Source organism: Hirundo rustica, chromosome 21 (assembly GCF_015227805.2).
Source record: "Hirundo rustica isolate bHirRus1 chromosome 21, bHirRus1.pri.v3, whole genome shotgun sequence".
Classification (NCBI taxonomy): domain Eukaryota; kingdom Metazoa; phylum Chordata; class Aves; order Passeriformes; family Hirundinidae; genus Hirundo; species Hirundo rustica.
In genome coordinates, this window is record NC_053470.1 from 4,039,154 (window position 1) to 4,052,621 (window position 13,468).

At 49.2% G+C, this 13,468-nt stretch overlaps 2 protein-coding genes across 2 annotated transcripts; both read right to left on the reverse strand.

Annotated features, from left to right (window-relative positions):
- Window positions 1–1,749: 1,749 nt before the first annotated feature.
- On the reverse strand, window positions 1,750–5,438 carry TMEM35A (transmembrane protein 35A). Its single transcript, XM_040084028.2, has 2 exons — window positions 5,104–5,438; window positions 1,750–2,297 (listed from the first exon to the last, which is right to left on the reverse strand). The coding sequence occupies exons 1-2, from the start codon at window positions 5,221–5,223 to the stop codon at window positions 1,911–1,913; spliced, it is 507 nt and encodes a 168-aa protein (XP_039939962.1). The 5' UTR covers window positions 5,224–5,438; the 3' UTR covers window positions 1,750–1,910.
- Window positions 5,439–6,166: 728 nt separating this feature from the next.
- On the reverse strand, window positions 6,167–12,562 carry TRMT2B (tRNA methyltransferase 2 homolog B). The gene is given in 13 exon segments (XM_040084018.2): window positions 6,167–6,602; window positions 7,191–7,290; window positions 8,135–8,203; window positions 8,206–8,253; window positions 8,423–8,524; window positions 8,635–8,849; window positions 9,415–9,509; window positions 9,633–9,779; window positions 10,213–10,283; window positions 10,428–10,527; window positions 10,945–11,064; window positions 11,482–11,536; window positions 12,323–12,562. Coding segments are annotated over 13 exon segments (1,425 nt in total). The 5' UTR covers window positions 12,499–12,562; the 3' UTR covers window positions 6,167–6,475.
- Between the last annotated feature and the right edge of the window lie 906 nt (window positions 12,563–13,468).

A 13,468-nucleotide genomic window follows, 5' to 3' on the forward strand; every position in this document is an offset into this window, starting at 1 on the left:
GGAATGGTACAAAAGATACACACAACAATTGTTCCCAAAGGTTTCCTGGGTTGGATGCCCAGGTGAAAGGGCTGCAGCAGTTCAGTTGTGCAGGAATGCACAGCATGGTGCGGGTTTGAGTTGGTGGTATTTTTATTTGGTTTTGAATTAAAACACAATTAATAACCCCAGTTGAGGCATGGTAGTTAAAGTGTCTTTCGAGAAGTAAAGGGAACTCTGTCTTTTGGATGACCTTGAGATAGTCTGTGAAGATGAGATTGTCTAACAGAGGTGACCTGCTGGTTCCTTTGCTCAGGGTGCACATCTGATGAGAGAGATTTAGTCCATCTGGAGCTCTGGGAGGAGGCTTTTTCAATATATATATATGTATACATATATACAGGGCTGCATCTGTTTTAGAAGCAAACTTCAGGAGAAAACTTCATATGCACATCCATCATTAATTTTTATAGAGATACAAGCTGACAGTTTACTGGAGTTCCCTTTTCTCACTGCTACATTGGATTGTAGCAGAAATTTGAGACTGTTTCAGTAAAATACTCAAATGTCTCTTTTAAATATCTGTGGTTATTAATATATAACCAAGTAGAGTTTATCTACCTTCCACTCTCAAGTTGCCTGACATGATTCTGCCCATTTTAGGTGGAGTGTTTGACCAGAGGGAAATGTTTTCCAACACGTCTCTCAAATAAGAAATTTGTTTCTGTAAAGACATTTTTCTCCAAATTTCAAAAAGTTTATTTTTGTGACTAATTAAAAAAAAATAAAATAAAAAAGAAGGAAAAACTGAAAACAGACAAACATTAAGAAAACCAGACAAATTTCAGAGGTAACACATGCTCCTTAATGACACTCTAGGATTTCAGATACAACACAGGGATTCAGGCTCTGGTAACAGGACTTATCCCAGCCCACTGAGGCTGTGTGTGGGATGAGCAGTGAGGTACCTGCAATTGTTCAGACCCTCATCTACCAGAAATAAACAACAATTCTATAAAGTCACAGTAGCTTTGGGAGGGACAAAAAAAAAAAAAAAATGGAACTTGCAGGGAACTGGGGAGCACAATGCTACTTGTGAACATCAGAGAGATATTTTGGAGTTCTTTGGGCAGTTCTGCTCCCCATCCCCTCTCCAGGCACCCTTACTCTCCACCAAGAAGGGTAAAGAGATGCCACTGCCTCATGTGAAGCAGGCAAAAAACTGCTGTTATCAGGCCATTGTCCCAGTTTTGGAGCCTCTGCACCGAAATCAAAGAAGATGTAAACAGAGCACCCCACGTTTTCTCTGGATAGCCATTCCACAGAAAGGACAGGGCCCAGAGGCAGCAAAGCCCAAGGAATCCCTCTCTCCAGCACAACAGACAGCACTTTTTTGGTAACGGGGTCCCTTTTACCTCTCGACCATGGAAAGGGAAATGCAGAGGTGTGTGTGGGGCTGCACAGGGACACTGGCCATGTCCTGCCCAGCCCCTGTTCCAGGCAGCAGCAGCGCACCCAGGCCAGCTCTGCTGTCGTGGTGCTCAGGGCTGGTGCTCAGGACCGATCTCCCCACTGCAGCAGTGCCAGGGTGGCCTCCCTGCCCACCCAGGTCCCTGCCCAGGGTCTCAGGCTGGTTTTGCAGCTCCTGCTGAGGCCAGCACTGCTCCAGCTGGGTTGCTGACTGCCTCCAAGCTGTCCCTGTGGAAGCTAGCTTGTGTTTTTCTACATTACAGGGCAGCAGCAAAAGCAAGACTACAGTGTAGACATACCTTGTATCTCTCAGACCCCAAGTGCAACTTTATTTAGACAGACCAATTAAAAAAAAAAAAAAAGAAAAAAAAGAAATGCAAGTAGGTAAATAAAAACCAAATTTTCTGGGTGATTTTGGAGAGAGCTGCCTCGAGGGTCCGTGTTTCCTCACATGCACTCAGCTAGGATACCTTCATTTTGCCTTTCTCGGGAGCTGCTTCATGGATGAGCGGCTGCTCATCCCCGTTCACCGACAGCATCCTCTTCTCCGGCGGCAGCTCCTCGGGCTGGCGAGCGATCAGCAGGCGGCAGGTGAGCAGGATCCCAAAGACCAGGGCGTGGGCGTAACGCTTGAGGGGGTCCCCCACGAGCTGGTGGAAAAAGAGCACAGCCAGCACGAGGAGCAGGAGCAGGAAGTTGGCCACGTCCTTGGGGCGACCGGGCACCAGTGTCATGACAATGCCGCACGCCACTTCCAGGGCGCCGATGCTCTTGCGGAGGAGGATGGAGCTGACTCCCATCTTCTTGAGCATGGGCAGGGCCCGCACGTAGCTTTTGTATGCTCGTTTCTGGAACCAAGCAGCCAAGGACATCGTGTGAGAAACTGAAGGCAAAGGCGACTTCCATTGAAATGGACTGATGTGCAACACTACCTAAAAATTGTTTCAATTGTCACAGACCCCTCTGGCAAATTACCCAATCTGTAAAGCTTCTGTTTGGGGATATATTAAACCATCAATCTGCAATTTTCCCTTTCTAAGCTGTTGTCTCTTCACTGGAAAACAGCTCTGCAACCTCCCATCCATCTTTGGAACTACAACCAGGCCAGGTGTACCTTACCCTGCAATCTGAGGTTGTGATTGCTGGAACTGGCAGTGCAGAACCATGTTAAAACAAACAAACCTCTTTCTAAGAGTACCTTGTGCTTTAAAATTGACTAATACACCCAATCCCTGCAAAGCCAAAGCACAGCAAGTAAATACAAGTCTCTTTCTACTCCAAAGCATCTTACAATACTCCAAAACAACTTAGAGTAGTTACAGGCAGTGCAGGCTTAGGGTGGGACTAAACATAAAAGCTGAAAATCACCAGTCTTATCCTGTGCTTGTATACTTTTATGATTCTTTCTTTCCTCAGGTGAAATCAAGCTGACATTTGACATTATTTTCTCCTTGGTTTATGCTGTATTTAGAAGCAGTGCAAGTTGCAAGACTCAGCCTGCTCATACAGCTGCCTCATTCTTTTGGGGAAAGAAACCACCTTTGTCCTTACACATGTCCAGGTTCTTGCATTTGAACATTAGGTGCTGGTGGCCTTACTGTTTTGTTTGTGGTTTTTTCTTCTTTTTGTTTTGCAATCAAATATTTCCTTTCATATATATATATTAATAAGGCTCCTACATTCCATGCGAGACACTGAAATTATTTCCACTTATACTTGAGAATAATACCCCTGAAGACATTCTTGCCACTGTGTTCTCTGTTTTCCAATCAGCGTGAGGGAAATGGAAGCCAAATCTCAGGTACAGGATTGTTCAGCTCCCACATGCACTGATCAGACTGTGGATTTGCTTCCACACAATTTTGGAAACCTACATTATAGGCATACAGAACTTTCCCACATCTCCATGGATTTTGATGCTTCCTTCTGAGAGGATCTGACGCTTCACAGGTGGTTAAAGAATATCCAGCATTGTCATTTTTGCTACAAAAATAATTGAAGATTATGACACATTTACTCCAAGTGTTTGCATTGTAAGGATGTATTTTAAACCTTCAGTGACTAAAACCTCAGAGCAGAGTATTTTTAAACAGCTGTGAAAAGTACATTTTTAAGAAATGTACTATAAGCATTTCCTAGAGTACTCTGGTATTTTAGGTATTTTAATAGGCAAGCTAATGTGGTTTTTGTTGAATGAAAAACTACAAGTTTGGTGTTTTAGGTAGATAACTCTGTTTGCGGGGGGCAAAAAGCCTTCGTTATGGATTAGCAAGGTCAGGATTTTCCTGTCTGCATGACCTGACAGACCACCACAGTACATAGCACAGCAACGGCAGGAGAGCCTAATGAGCCATGAATATGTAACAAGATGGACTATGAAAAATAATGATAAAACCAGAGATCATTCCTACCTGTAGGCCTGACTCTTGATAAAGCAGAAGGGGACACAGAAGTGAAATATTTTAGAGAGCAAGCATTTTGCAATGCTCCTAAAGTCTCTGTGTCTTTTTTTTTTTTTTTTTTTTCCTGTAGCAGAAGCTTAAGAGCTTTGTTTTCTAGGGGTTTTACCTCATGTGTCTCTTGCCCACGACTTACTTCTCGGGGATTTTCCTCTGTGAGATCCCTGTGCTGGGCTGCAGACTAAGCACTGCAATTCAGATGTTATTTGAGAGCTAAGGAAAAGCAGCTGGGCAGGTGGAGCAAAGGGAGAGAACAGAATGTGCTGGAAACTTCCAGCACTTTTTCTTTTTTTTTTTTTTTTTTTTTTTTTTTTTTTTTTAGGGGCACAAAAATCATACTAATCTTTTCAACCACCACAATAAATAACTGGGAAGCAGGGGGGGGAAGGGGCAGGAGAATAAATAAACACAGATGAGGAAGCAAAATGTGGCAGCCAGTCCCCCACCTGCCTGCAGCTCACAAAGCTCTGCAGCAGGGCTGGCCCTGAGCAGAGAGATAAACCAGTCCACCAGGTGAGAAATGCACACAGCGACTCCTCCGTCCTCTCCTCACCCCTTTCCTCTCCAGGCAACAGGGGGAGAGCCTCATTTCCCAGGCCAAAGAGAATAATAAGAAGACTATTAATAATACCTTCCTCTGCCAGCTAAGAATCTCAAAGCATTTCACAAGCATTAATTAATCCCTGCACAAGTCTGGTGAAGTAGGGACAGTCAGTATAATTATCCTTGCTTTAAAGCATCGAATTTTGAGGATGAACATCTGCCAGAGCAGGCATCTGCTCTTCCTACCCCCATCCAGTGGCTAGATTTCCCCTCGGGGATCAGCTGTCCCTGCCTGCTGCGTGTCTGGCACTTCTGCAGGCCTGGCTTTTCCAGACCTTTGTGTCCCCATCTTCTGCAGGCTGTGTGTGCTGTGCCACCCCGTCCTCCTCGCCTCCCCTCCCCATCCTTATCCACCAGAGGTTTCTCCGTGGATAGGCTCAGCTGGAGCCCAGGAGAGGGCTGCCAGGATACCCTGGGCACTGCGTATTATTGGCTTCTCTCCGTGCCTATCAAGTGAGGAGTCGGATCGGCTTCTTCCCTCTCCTGCCGCTCGCTCGGGGCTCCGGGGCAGTCACCCCCTGCATCCCGCACCGCTCCTGCTGCAGGGAGGGAGAGCCCTAAAGCACCTCCCTCCGTGCTGCCCGAGACTCACCATCTCATTGTAGGCATCCCTGCTGAGCCGGGGGGTCAGTTTGATGGTCCCCATAAAGACGAAGAAGAGCCCCAGGGCCACGGAGAGGGCGACGATGGTGATGGTCCTGGGGGATGCCATAGGGCCGCGGGGATCCGCTCCTAGCGAGGCCTTGTGGCTCTGGCTGCCAGCCCGGGCGGGAGGGAGCCCGTCACCATTGAAGGCTGTAGGAATAAAGCTGCAGAGGCAGGAGGATGACAGCGGGAGGGGATTCAGCCTCCTCCACTCGGCAACCCCTGGGTCCTAAAGCCCTGCAGCCAGAGCCTGGCAGCTCCGGCACTCGAGCGCATCCTCTGGTTACCTTGCGTGTCCCGTAAATCGCCCACGGAAAGCCGAAACGGAGTCAATTTTAGGGATGCGGGATGGCAGCCAAAGGCAGAGCACAGTTATTCATTAGTGGGAAAACAAGGACACGTTAGCAGAGGGTACAGGAGTAACGTGCTGTGGAGGAGAAGTGCGCAGGGGTCTCTCGTACATAGAGAGCTCTGTTTCAGATCTTCAGACGCTCGTACATAGCAAACAATATATTGCTTCATTTATTTGCGGCAGGAAAGAAAAAGAAATGTTTTGCCCCCGTGGCTGTCCTGGAACCTGATGCCCAAAAGGGAATGTGAGGCCACTTGTGTAACCCGCCCCCACTGCAGATATAAAACCTATCCTGCATGTTCAGCTCGCCAGAGGCTAGGGGAAAAGTTTTATGATCCTCTGGTATTTTCTGATTTAAAGTCATTGTTTCCCCTACAATTAATGCAACAAATTTCCTTTTGACCAAAACCTAGCAGAAATCTATTCAGATCTCGCAGTGAGAAACCAAGGTATAATTACACGAAACAGAGCTGCTGGAATATTGCATCCTTTGGTATAAAATGAAAACAAGAGGCTGCAACTGTGCGTAAAAACCTGCACTCACAGGAGAGTGCAAGAGTGATATTTCCTATGCCTGTCAGGAATCTCATCATCACTCCCTTTATGGTGTAGTAATTTTCAAGTCCTAAACACATGTATTTTGAGCCTCCATGGCTTGAGCCCTGAACATCGAGCTTCATATTCCTCAGCACAGGGAGAGAGACTTTTCCAGGCTGCTATAACGAGCAACCCAAGGTTTGCAGGGGAAGGAAGGGTGATGAAATGCTACAGAGAACCTTTTCACCCCAGAAATCCAAGAAGTTCTTTACGGAACGGTATTGCTAGGCAACCCAAAGTAAGAGAAAAAGCAAAATTATTTATTTTTATACAACTTCATAGAAAATAAGTTAAAATCCTAACTACGTTGGCTCTTTGGGACAGGAGGAGGTTGCTTCCCAGGCTCTCAGAGCTCATCCTTGCCTCCTTGTCAGCGGGTGAAGAGCAGCACCAGCTCACAATGAACAGTGTGAGGAAACATGTCAAAAGGAACAGCCAACACAGGGGTAAATGGCTCCCCTGCCAGCTTCTTCCGTGGGTCAGGTGGGCAGCACAGCCTGTGGAAAGCAAAGAACATCCTTCAGAGCAGTAGCAGAAGCCTTCCCACCACTGGTATCACAATCCAAGGGGGGCCCACAAAGGAGGTATCATGTGTTTGGCTAACATTCCTCAGAGTCTGCACCTGACACTGGCTGAGGTGTGGAACCATCAATACTGAACCCCAAACCAGCTCTGACAGCCTCAGGGACAAGCTGAGCAGTCAGTGGCAAGTTTAAAGCTGCTTTTCTCAGAAGCCATCCCAGCTGAACTGAGCTCAGTTTCAGTTCTGCACTGCCCTCATGGCTGCCTGCAGACAGATTTATCACCTGGGTCTACCCCAGCTAAAGGCTGTCCAGATAAAGCTACATGCTTAACCCCTAAGCAGGTGACAAATCCCCTTGGCTTCACTTTCCTGGGAGGGGCCAACCTTCCTGCACTGAACTCGATGGACTCTACCTCACATCCTGATGCACTTTTTTTTTTTTTTTTTTTTTAGAGGGATGCACAATGTCATTGTGCAACATTTGAATTGTTTTCTATTCCTCACTGATGCCTTGTCTGGGCTTAGCAGGGTCTGTCACAACAGAAAGGAGGAGAGTGCTCACTCAAGGAAGTTCCTCATGGCTTCACCCTCTGGCTTGCAGGAGATGTAGAGCAGCCTGCGGATGGACCGGCAGTTCCGGATGGCTCGCACAACCCTGTAATCTGCAAAAAACAGACAGCCTGCTTTCCCACCACCCCCCTGAGCTCTCCAGAAGGAATGACTGCACGGCATCACAGAACTGTCAAAAATACAGCTGTGTATTTTGCCACGTTCTCTCTCAGATGCAGTCTCTCAGGAGGCCAAGGGTGTGAACCCACGCTGCTGACAGCTTAGCCAATTTGGCAGGCAGGGCACAGGGCAATGGGAGAAGTCCCTCTGCTTCCCAGGGGGATGGAGGAAGGAAGAGAAAAAATGTTACTCAATTAAGCAAAGGCAAAACCTTCCACACACATTTGTGAGAGCACATCTGGGCACCAGGACCAGTGTGTGACTTCCCAGTACACACTCCAGGGGAGACCACTGAGACAGTTTGAGGGCTGGGCTGTTCATCCTGGGAAAGAGAAGGTAAGCAAGGATCCATCTGCTATCTCCAGGGACCTCTTGAGAGATTACAGATAGCAGAATCTTCTCAGAGGGGCATTGGAAGAGGATGAGAAGCAATAGATGTATGCCAGCAAGGGAAAATTCTGATTAAATATGTTAGGGAAAATATTGTCAGGAGAGGGGATACACCCTTGGACGCATTCAAAACTCAGCTAGGCTTTATAGTCCATTTTCTCTTAAATAATTGTGTGAGCCTGTGAAAGATGGACAAAAGATCAGAGATAAAGAGAAGGCATGATGAAGGCACTGAAAACAGCAGATTTTATGGGATTTTAGCTGCTGTCAGCAACAAGAAACAAGAGACTAAGCGAGGTAAGGGTTTGGAGCCAGTATAACAGGTCTCACAGAACTTTTTCAAAACTCTCTGTTTACAAGATGAAAATAAATAGCATTTTCTCTCACGTAGGCCAGCCCGAGAAGGGTTCACCACAGCAACAAGCGGTCGGGCATCCTCCCACGATGCCAGAGCTGTGGTAACACAGCCTCTGCCTTTCCACTGTGAAACTCACAGTTTGAGATCCCTGTGAAACAAAAAAGGAACCACATGAACCGAGTCTCACCAAGAGCTGGGTATAACGTGAACCACCCTTTGCTGTGTGAAGGTAACTGGTTAGGGTCCATCTGCTCACTCCTACTCCGATTTTTCGGCATTTAGTTCGAAACTTTTTGCCACAGCGAGTTTGAACTCACCATTGGATGCTGCATTCCACTCAGCATCCTCTATTGCCTTCTCCACCACCTCGACACCAATAACCTTGGACACTCGGTGAGCCAGAGAGAGACCGATTGTGCCTGGAAACACAGGAAACAAAACTGCTCCAAGCACTCATGCTGAAGAAACAGACCTTTACACAGCGAGGATCAGCTCTGGAATGCAGAGCTCTGGGAGCCCAGGAACCCACCTGTTCCGCAGCAGATGTCAAGGAGGACAGTGTCCCCAGTAGCCTGGCAGAGCTCCCCGACTGCCTGGTACAGAACTTCTGCTCCAGCCGTGTTGACTTGGAAAAAGGCGTCTGGGGAGATGCGGAACTTCAGGCCGAGCAGTTCCTCGAAGATGTGCGGTGCTCCGTGGAGGAGCTGGTAAGGGGACTGCTCGTGGGAGCAGCGTGTCATCGTGCTGGAAGACCACACAAAAAACAGCTGTTAGAAGGCAGCAGGGAAGAACTGGTTTCCATTCCAGTGGAAGATGGTTCTACTCCAGAGGAGCTGGTTTCCATTCCAGTGGTTTCCAGGCAGTGGAAGATGGTTCTTCCCCCCAGGAACTTATATTTCGTGTGAGCCTTTCAACAAGGTTGAAGCATTTTGATTCTTTGTAAGGGATCTGTGACTTGCACAGCCTAAATATCATTAAAAAGATCAAAATGACTTAGCAGAAGGCAGCATTCCTCAGGTCTATTCCCCAGTTTTGCTGCTAATGTGATTTACTGTCTTGGGACAGTCACTGGAAGTTTTTCAAGTTTCCTAGACTCATAATACCCATGAAGTAGGGCCATAGTGTGTTCAAATGAGTCTGGAAAAATAAAAGGCGGGGCCATCCTAAAGCCACATCTTCAAGAGGGATCCAAACATCTGTCATTCTCTTCCAGCACTCCCTGAACTGGTGGAATTTGAATTTGGTCAGAAAGGGGGTAGAAGAAGGAGCCAGCTTTGTTTCCACTCATTCCCCCTGTCGAGGCATTTACCTCTCTTGGAAATAAAGTGAAGTCAAGGCACAGACTGCTCCGGGCCCACATGTGAAGAACTCCTTCAGCAACGCTTTCTGAGTAGCCAGTGCCTCCTGTGAAGGGTGAGAAAGGAAAAGCTGCCTCTCTGGGTAACCTGATGAGACCCCTCTCCCCAGCAACACGCCCAGCAGGCTCAGCTCAGCCAGATACCTGCTGTGCCCTCGCCCTGTCCTCACCTGGCCCAGCTGCTGGGGGTGGAAGGTGATGATAGCCATGGTGTGGCCATGGCTGGTGGTACGAACCACGAGCTCTCGCCAGTGCCCGCCCTCATGGAAGAGGATGCAGGAGTCCAGGGGGGAGCGACAGATGAACTCCTCATAGCACTGAGGGGAGGGGAAGGGGCACCTTTAGTACCATGAAGACAACTGCCCTGCTCTTAGCCCCCCAAGACAGGCAGCCCTTCCACCACTGTGGTCTGCTTTTTCTGTTTGATTTCAATACCCTGGGTGAAAGCTCCCTCCAGGCTCTTGAAAGACAACACATTGTAATAATTTCAATTTGCAGTTCTTATGCATTTTCATAGATTGGCAGGAATTGATTGTCGCTTGTTTAACTTCATTACTCGGGACATTAATTTATGGGCTGCAATATTAACACGTGAGTTTTTTACAAAAGTATTTCTCCACCAACAAGAATCGGGCATGAAAATTTTCAGAACATGAAAATGGACTTGAAAACACAGCATAATTAAAATTACAGTGCTCTCCCAGTCTCTCTATTCAACAGTGAAGGGACAGACATGACTTATTTATTTACCTGGGCTACTTGTTTGTGTTTTGAGGGTATGTTCTCCACATGGTTGGCTTTCACACAGACAATATTTCTTCCTGCAGAGAGATGGGCAGGAATTGAATTGCTCTGGTTCAGGGCGTGTAGCACTGTAGCATCTGACATGATAAACTGTGGAGTCCTTTCCCCATTTCCACAGCCCATGCCAGCAGTTTTCTATGAATTTCTTGTCCTGCACTCACCTTTGCCTGTTCCTACATACAACCCCACAGTTTTGGGGTTCCCATCTGGTCCTCGGTTCACAGAGAAAGTCGATTTGTTTCGGTAGCCATTAATGATGGGCTGAGGGAGAAAAGAAGGGAAAGCAAAGCCTTGGACTGGAAGAAAAAGCAATGGAGGAAAGCCAAACCCCAGCCTGGTTATTCTGCTGCCAACATGGGAAGATGTATGTGAATGGGCAAAACACAGAAACAGAGCTTGTGCACAAGAACCCCAGTTCTGCCCCTTGGGGACAAGAAGTGGCTCTCTGTGACAGAATGGTGACAGGTTTAACAGGGAGGCCTTAGGCACAAAAAAAGGATTCCTAAGCACTGGGCTTATTTCACTCTTGGGCAGCCACAAGCCGCAAAGCACAAGTTAGCAAGGACTGAATCAGACATACTCTCTGCAACCAAATGATGCCCCCCATGAGACTCTAGAGCTGTTGAGTGAGAGACTGTTCATGGCTCAGAGGGGAGAGAATTCCCATGGGACACTCACCGAAGGGACTACAGGCTGCAGAGGACAGCAGAGCCCACCAGGTTTCTGTGCATCTATGCCCAGCTCCTCAAGACGAGATGCCAGTGTCTGCAAAACCTTCCTCTGGCTTTCATACTTTACCTGCAGAGGAGTTCCAAGGCAGAAACACTCTCACAGGACCACACGATGGTGGGCAGATCTTCATCACCCACCTCTGAGGAGTCCAACAGGAGGAAAAACTGCAAGTGAAAATATAGCCCCAGAGGAACTCTGCCCTTTTCCTAACTACAGCTGCCTGGAGAAACAGCAAGAAAGAAAAATCCTGTGTCTGTGGTCCCCAAATGCTGGCCTGGAACACTTTGTCTAAGCTGAAGCAGTCCCACAGAGGACAGGATCACTGTGCAAATGCCCATCCTCTGTACAAGGAACCTCCCAGTTCCATCCTTCACAGGATTAAAACAGCAGTAAATGAACAGTTTGCTGCATTAAGATGCTAAGGGCATAGGAGGGACAGCTGGGGCGACACAGCAGAGAAAAGTCTGTGTAAACACATCTTACCTGCAGCTGCTCTTGGTAGGGAAGTCTCCACAGTGGCGTCACTGCATTTGCTAACCTGGAAAGCACAACAGCAAGGCAGTGCCCAGAGCGACTTGACTCCTGATTCCTGTGTCATCCTGTCAGTTCCTTCATGGGCAGGACTGTTCTGGTGTGGGCTCTGCACCAGGGCTGCCTGTGAACACCCAGACTCCCAGGGAACCACAGGGAAATGCACAGCTTGTGTGTAGAAGGAGGGAATTTCAGGCTGCCCATTTTCACTGACCCAGCCACCCGCACAGAAGTAGTTTAGAGATAAACCTCAGAACTTGCCACTACTCACAGCCAAAGCAGAACAAGCAAGAACAAAACACATAAAAGGTGATTAAAAAAAAAAAAAAATATATATATATATATAAATATATATATAAATATATATACATATATATATATATATACACCCTAAAAAGACACCCAAAAAAGAGGTGAGTCTGACATGATTCAAGCACTCATAATTGATTCCCTGAGCCCATGGGGAACACCACCCTGCAGCTGGGTAAGTTGCAGCTATTGCTCACCTAGGATTTTTGGAATTGCTTCCAAAGAACCCAGTGCCAACTACTCTGAGGCCCAGGACTGCAAATCAGACCTTTTGCTTGCCAATATGGCAACTTATCTGCTCCTTTCCTCTCAGAACTTTTCATTTGTCTCCTCCACTATCCCCGAGCCCAGCCTCCAGGGAAACATTCCGAGCCCTGTCTCGTCTATTCCTACTGCGTGGAAGTAAACCCCCAAGCCACCACGTTCACAGCTTTAGGCGCTCGCTGCTTTGAAAGAACGCTTGGTCATTTTCAAAAAGCCGTACCTCTCCTCCCAGGAAGGCTCAGGCAGGCTGCAGCTCACCCTGGCCTTTCTCCTCCCTCCCCGGGTCGCTGCTGTGGCCGTGACCAGGCTGCGGTGCGGAGCGGGCAGGCAGGGCAGGGCGAGCGGCGGAGGGCGGAGGTGGCAGCGCGGTGGCCTCAGCACGCAGGACAGAGCCATGGCGGGGTGCGAGGGGCTCTGTCCAGCCCACGGGCACGGGCTGGAGAACCGGCTCCGCTCCGGGCAGCCACAGGGACCCGCTCCGGCAGCGGCATCGGCGAGCGGAAGGGGCGCGGTGAGAGCGCGGAGCCCGCCCCGTGCTCCCCGCCCCCGGCTGCTGCGGAGGGCCGCGCTTTCACCCCGTGCTGAGCACACACGGGTGGCGAGGTGTCACGGCAGCTGCGGGACTGGCCTGGGACAGACTGACAGCTCAGTGCCGCCTGCCACCGAGCCGGTGCGATGGGGTACTCGGGACTGCGGAGAGAGCAGCAGGGGGGTCTGTCTGCCGTGTCAGCCGGGCACGCAGGGTGGGTGCAGGCGGGTGCATGTGATCGTATGGACAGGAGTGCAAGAACAGCCTCTCCCGTGCTTCCAGCAGGTGCTCAGGGAAAAGCGAGGAGCACGCAAGCACACGTGGTCCTCTGCTCACTTAATCTCTCCATCACGAAATATTTTCAGCGCTGGAGATTTTTCCAGGTCAGACGTGGTTTAGCTGTTTAGGGACCCCCAGGAGTTCTCTTGTCCAAGTGTTTACCTGCCACCCTTTGATGTCACCTAAAATTCCTGCCGCCAAACTTCCTTTGGCCAAGAGGCTCACCCTTTGGGTGAATTGTTCTTCTGTGAACCCAGCTGCTGCGGCTCCCCCCAAGAGCTCCAGAGCTTCGCTCTCTCCCCGCCCGCTCCCGCTCCATCTTGTCCCGGTGAGGCGGGAGCATGGGCAGGAGCGGAGGTCCTCCACGCCGCAAGGCGGCACAACACGGTCCAGGCCCGCTGCGTGCCTGAGGCGGGACTCGCCTCCGTTACCCGCGCGCCATGGGCGAGGCCTGTGCCACACGGCCACGCCCACCGCGGGCGGTGACCCCTGGGATGCGCTGCTCCGTAGCCGCGCCCCCGCCACGCCCCGCTGCCACGAGACGCTGATTGGCCGGCG

Bases quoted from the DNA above. Each gene is read 5' to 3' on its own strand.
- TMEM35A (XM_040084028.2), bottom strand. From the start codon at position 5,223: ATGGCATCCCCCAGGACCATCACCATCGTCGCCCTCTCCGTGGCCCTG. The intron at 2,298-5,103 runs GTGAGTCTCGGG...GCTTGGTTCCAG, and splicing joins GGGATGCCTACAATGAGATG to AAACGAGCATACAAAAGCTA.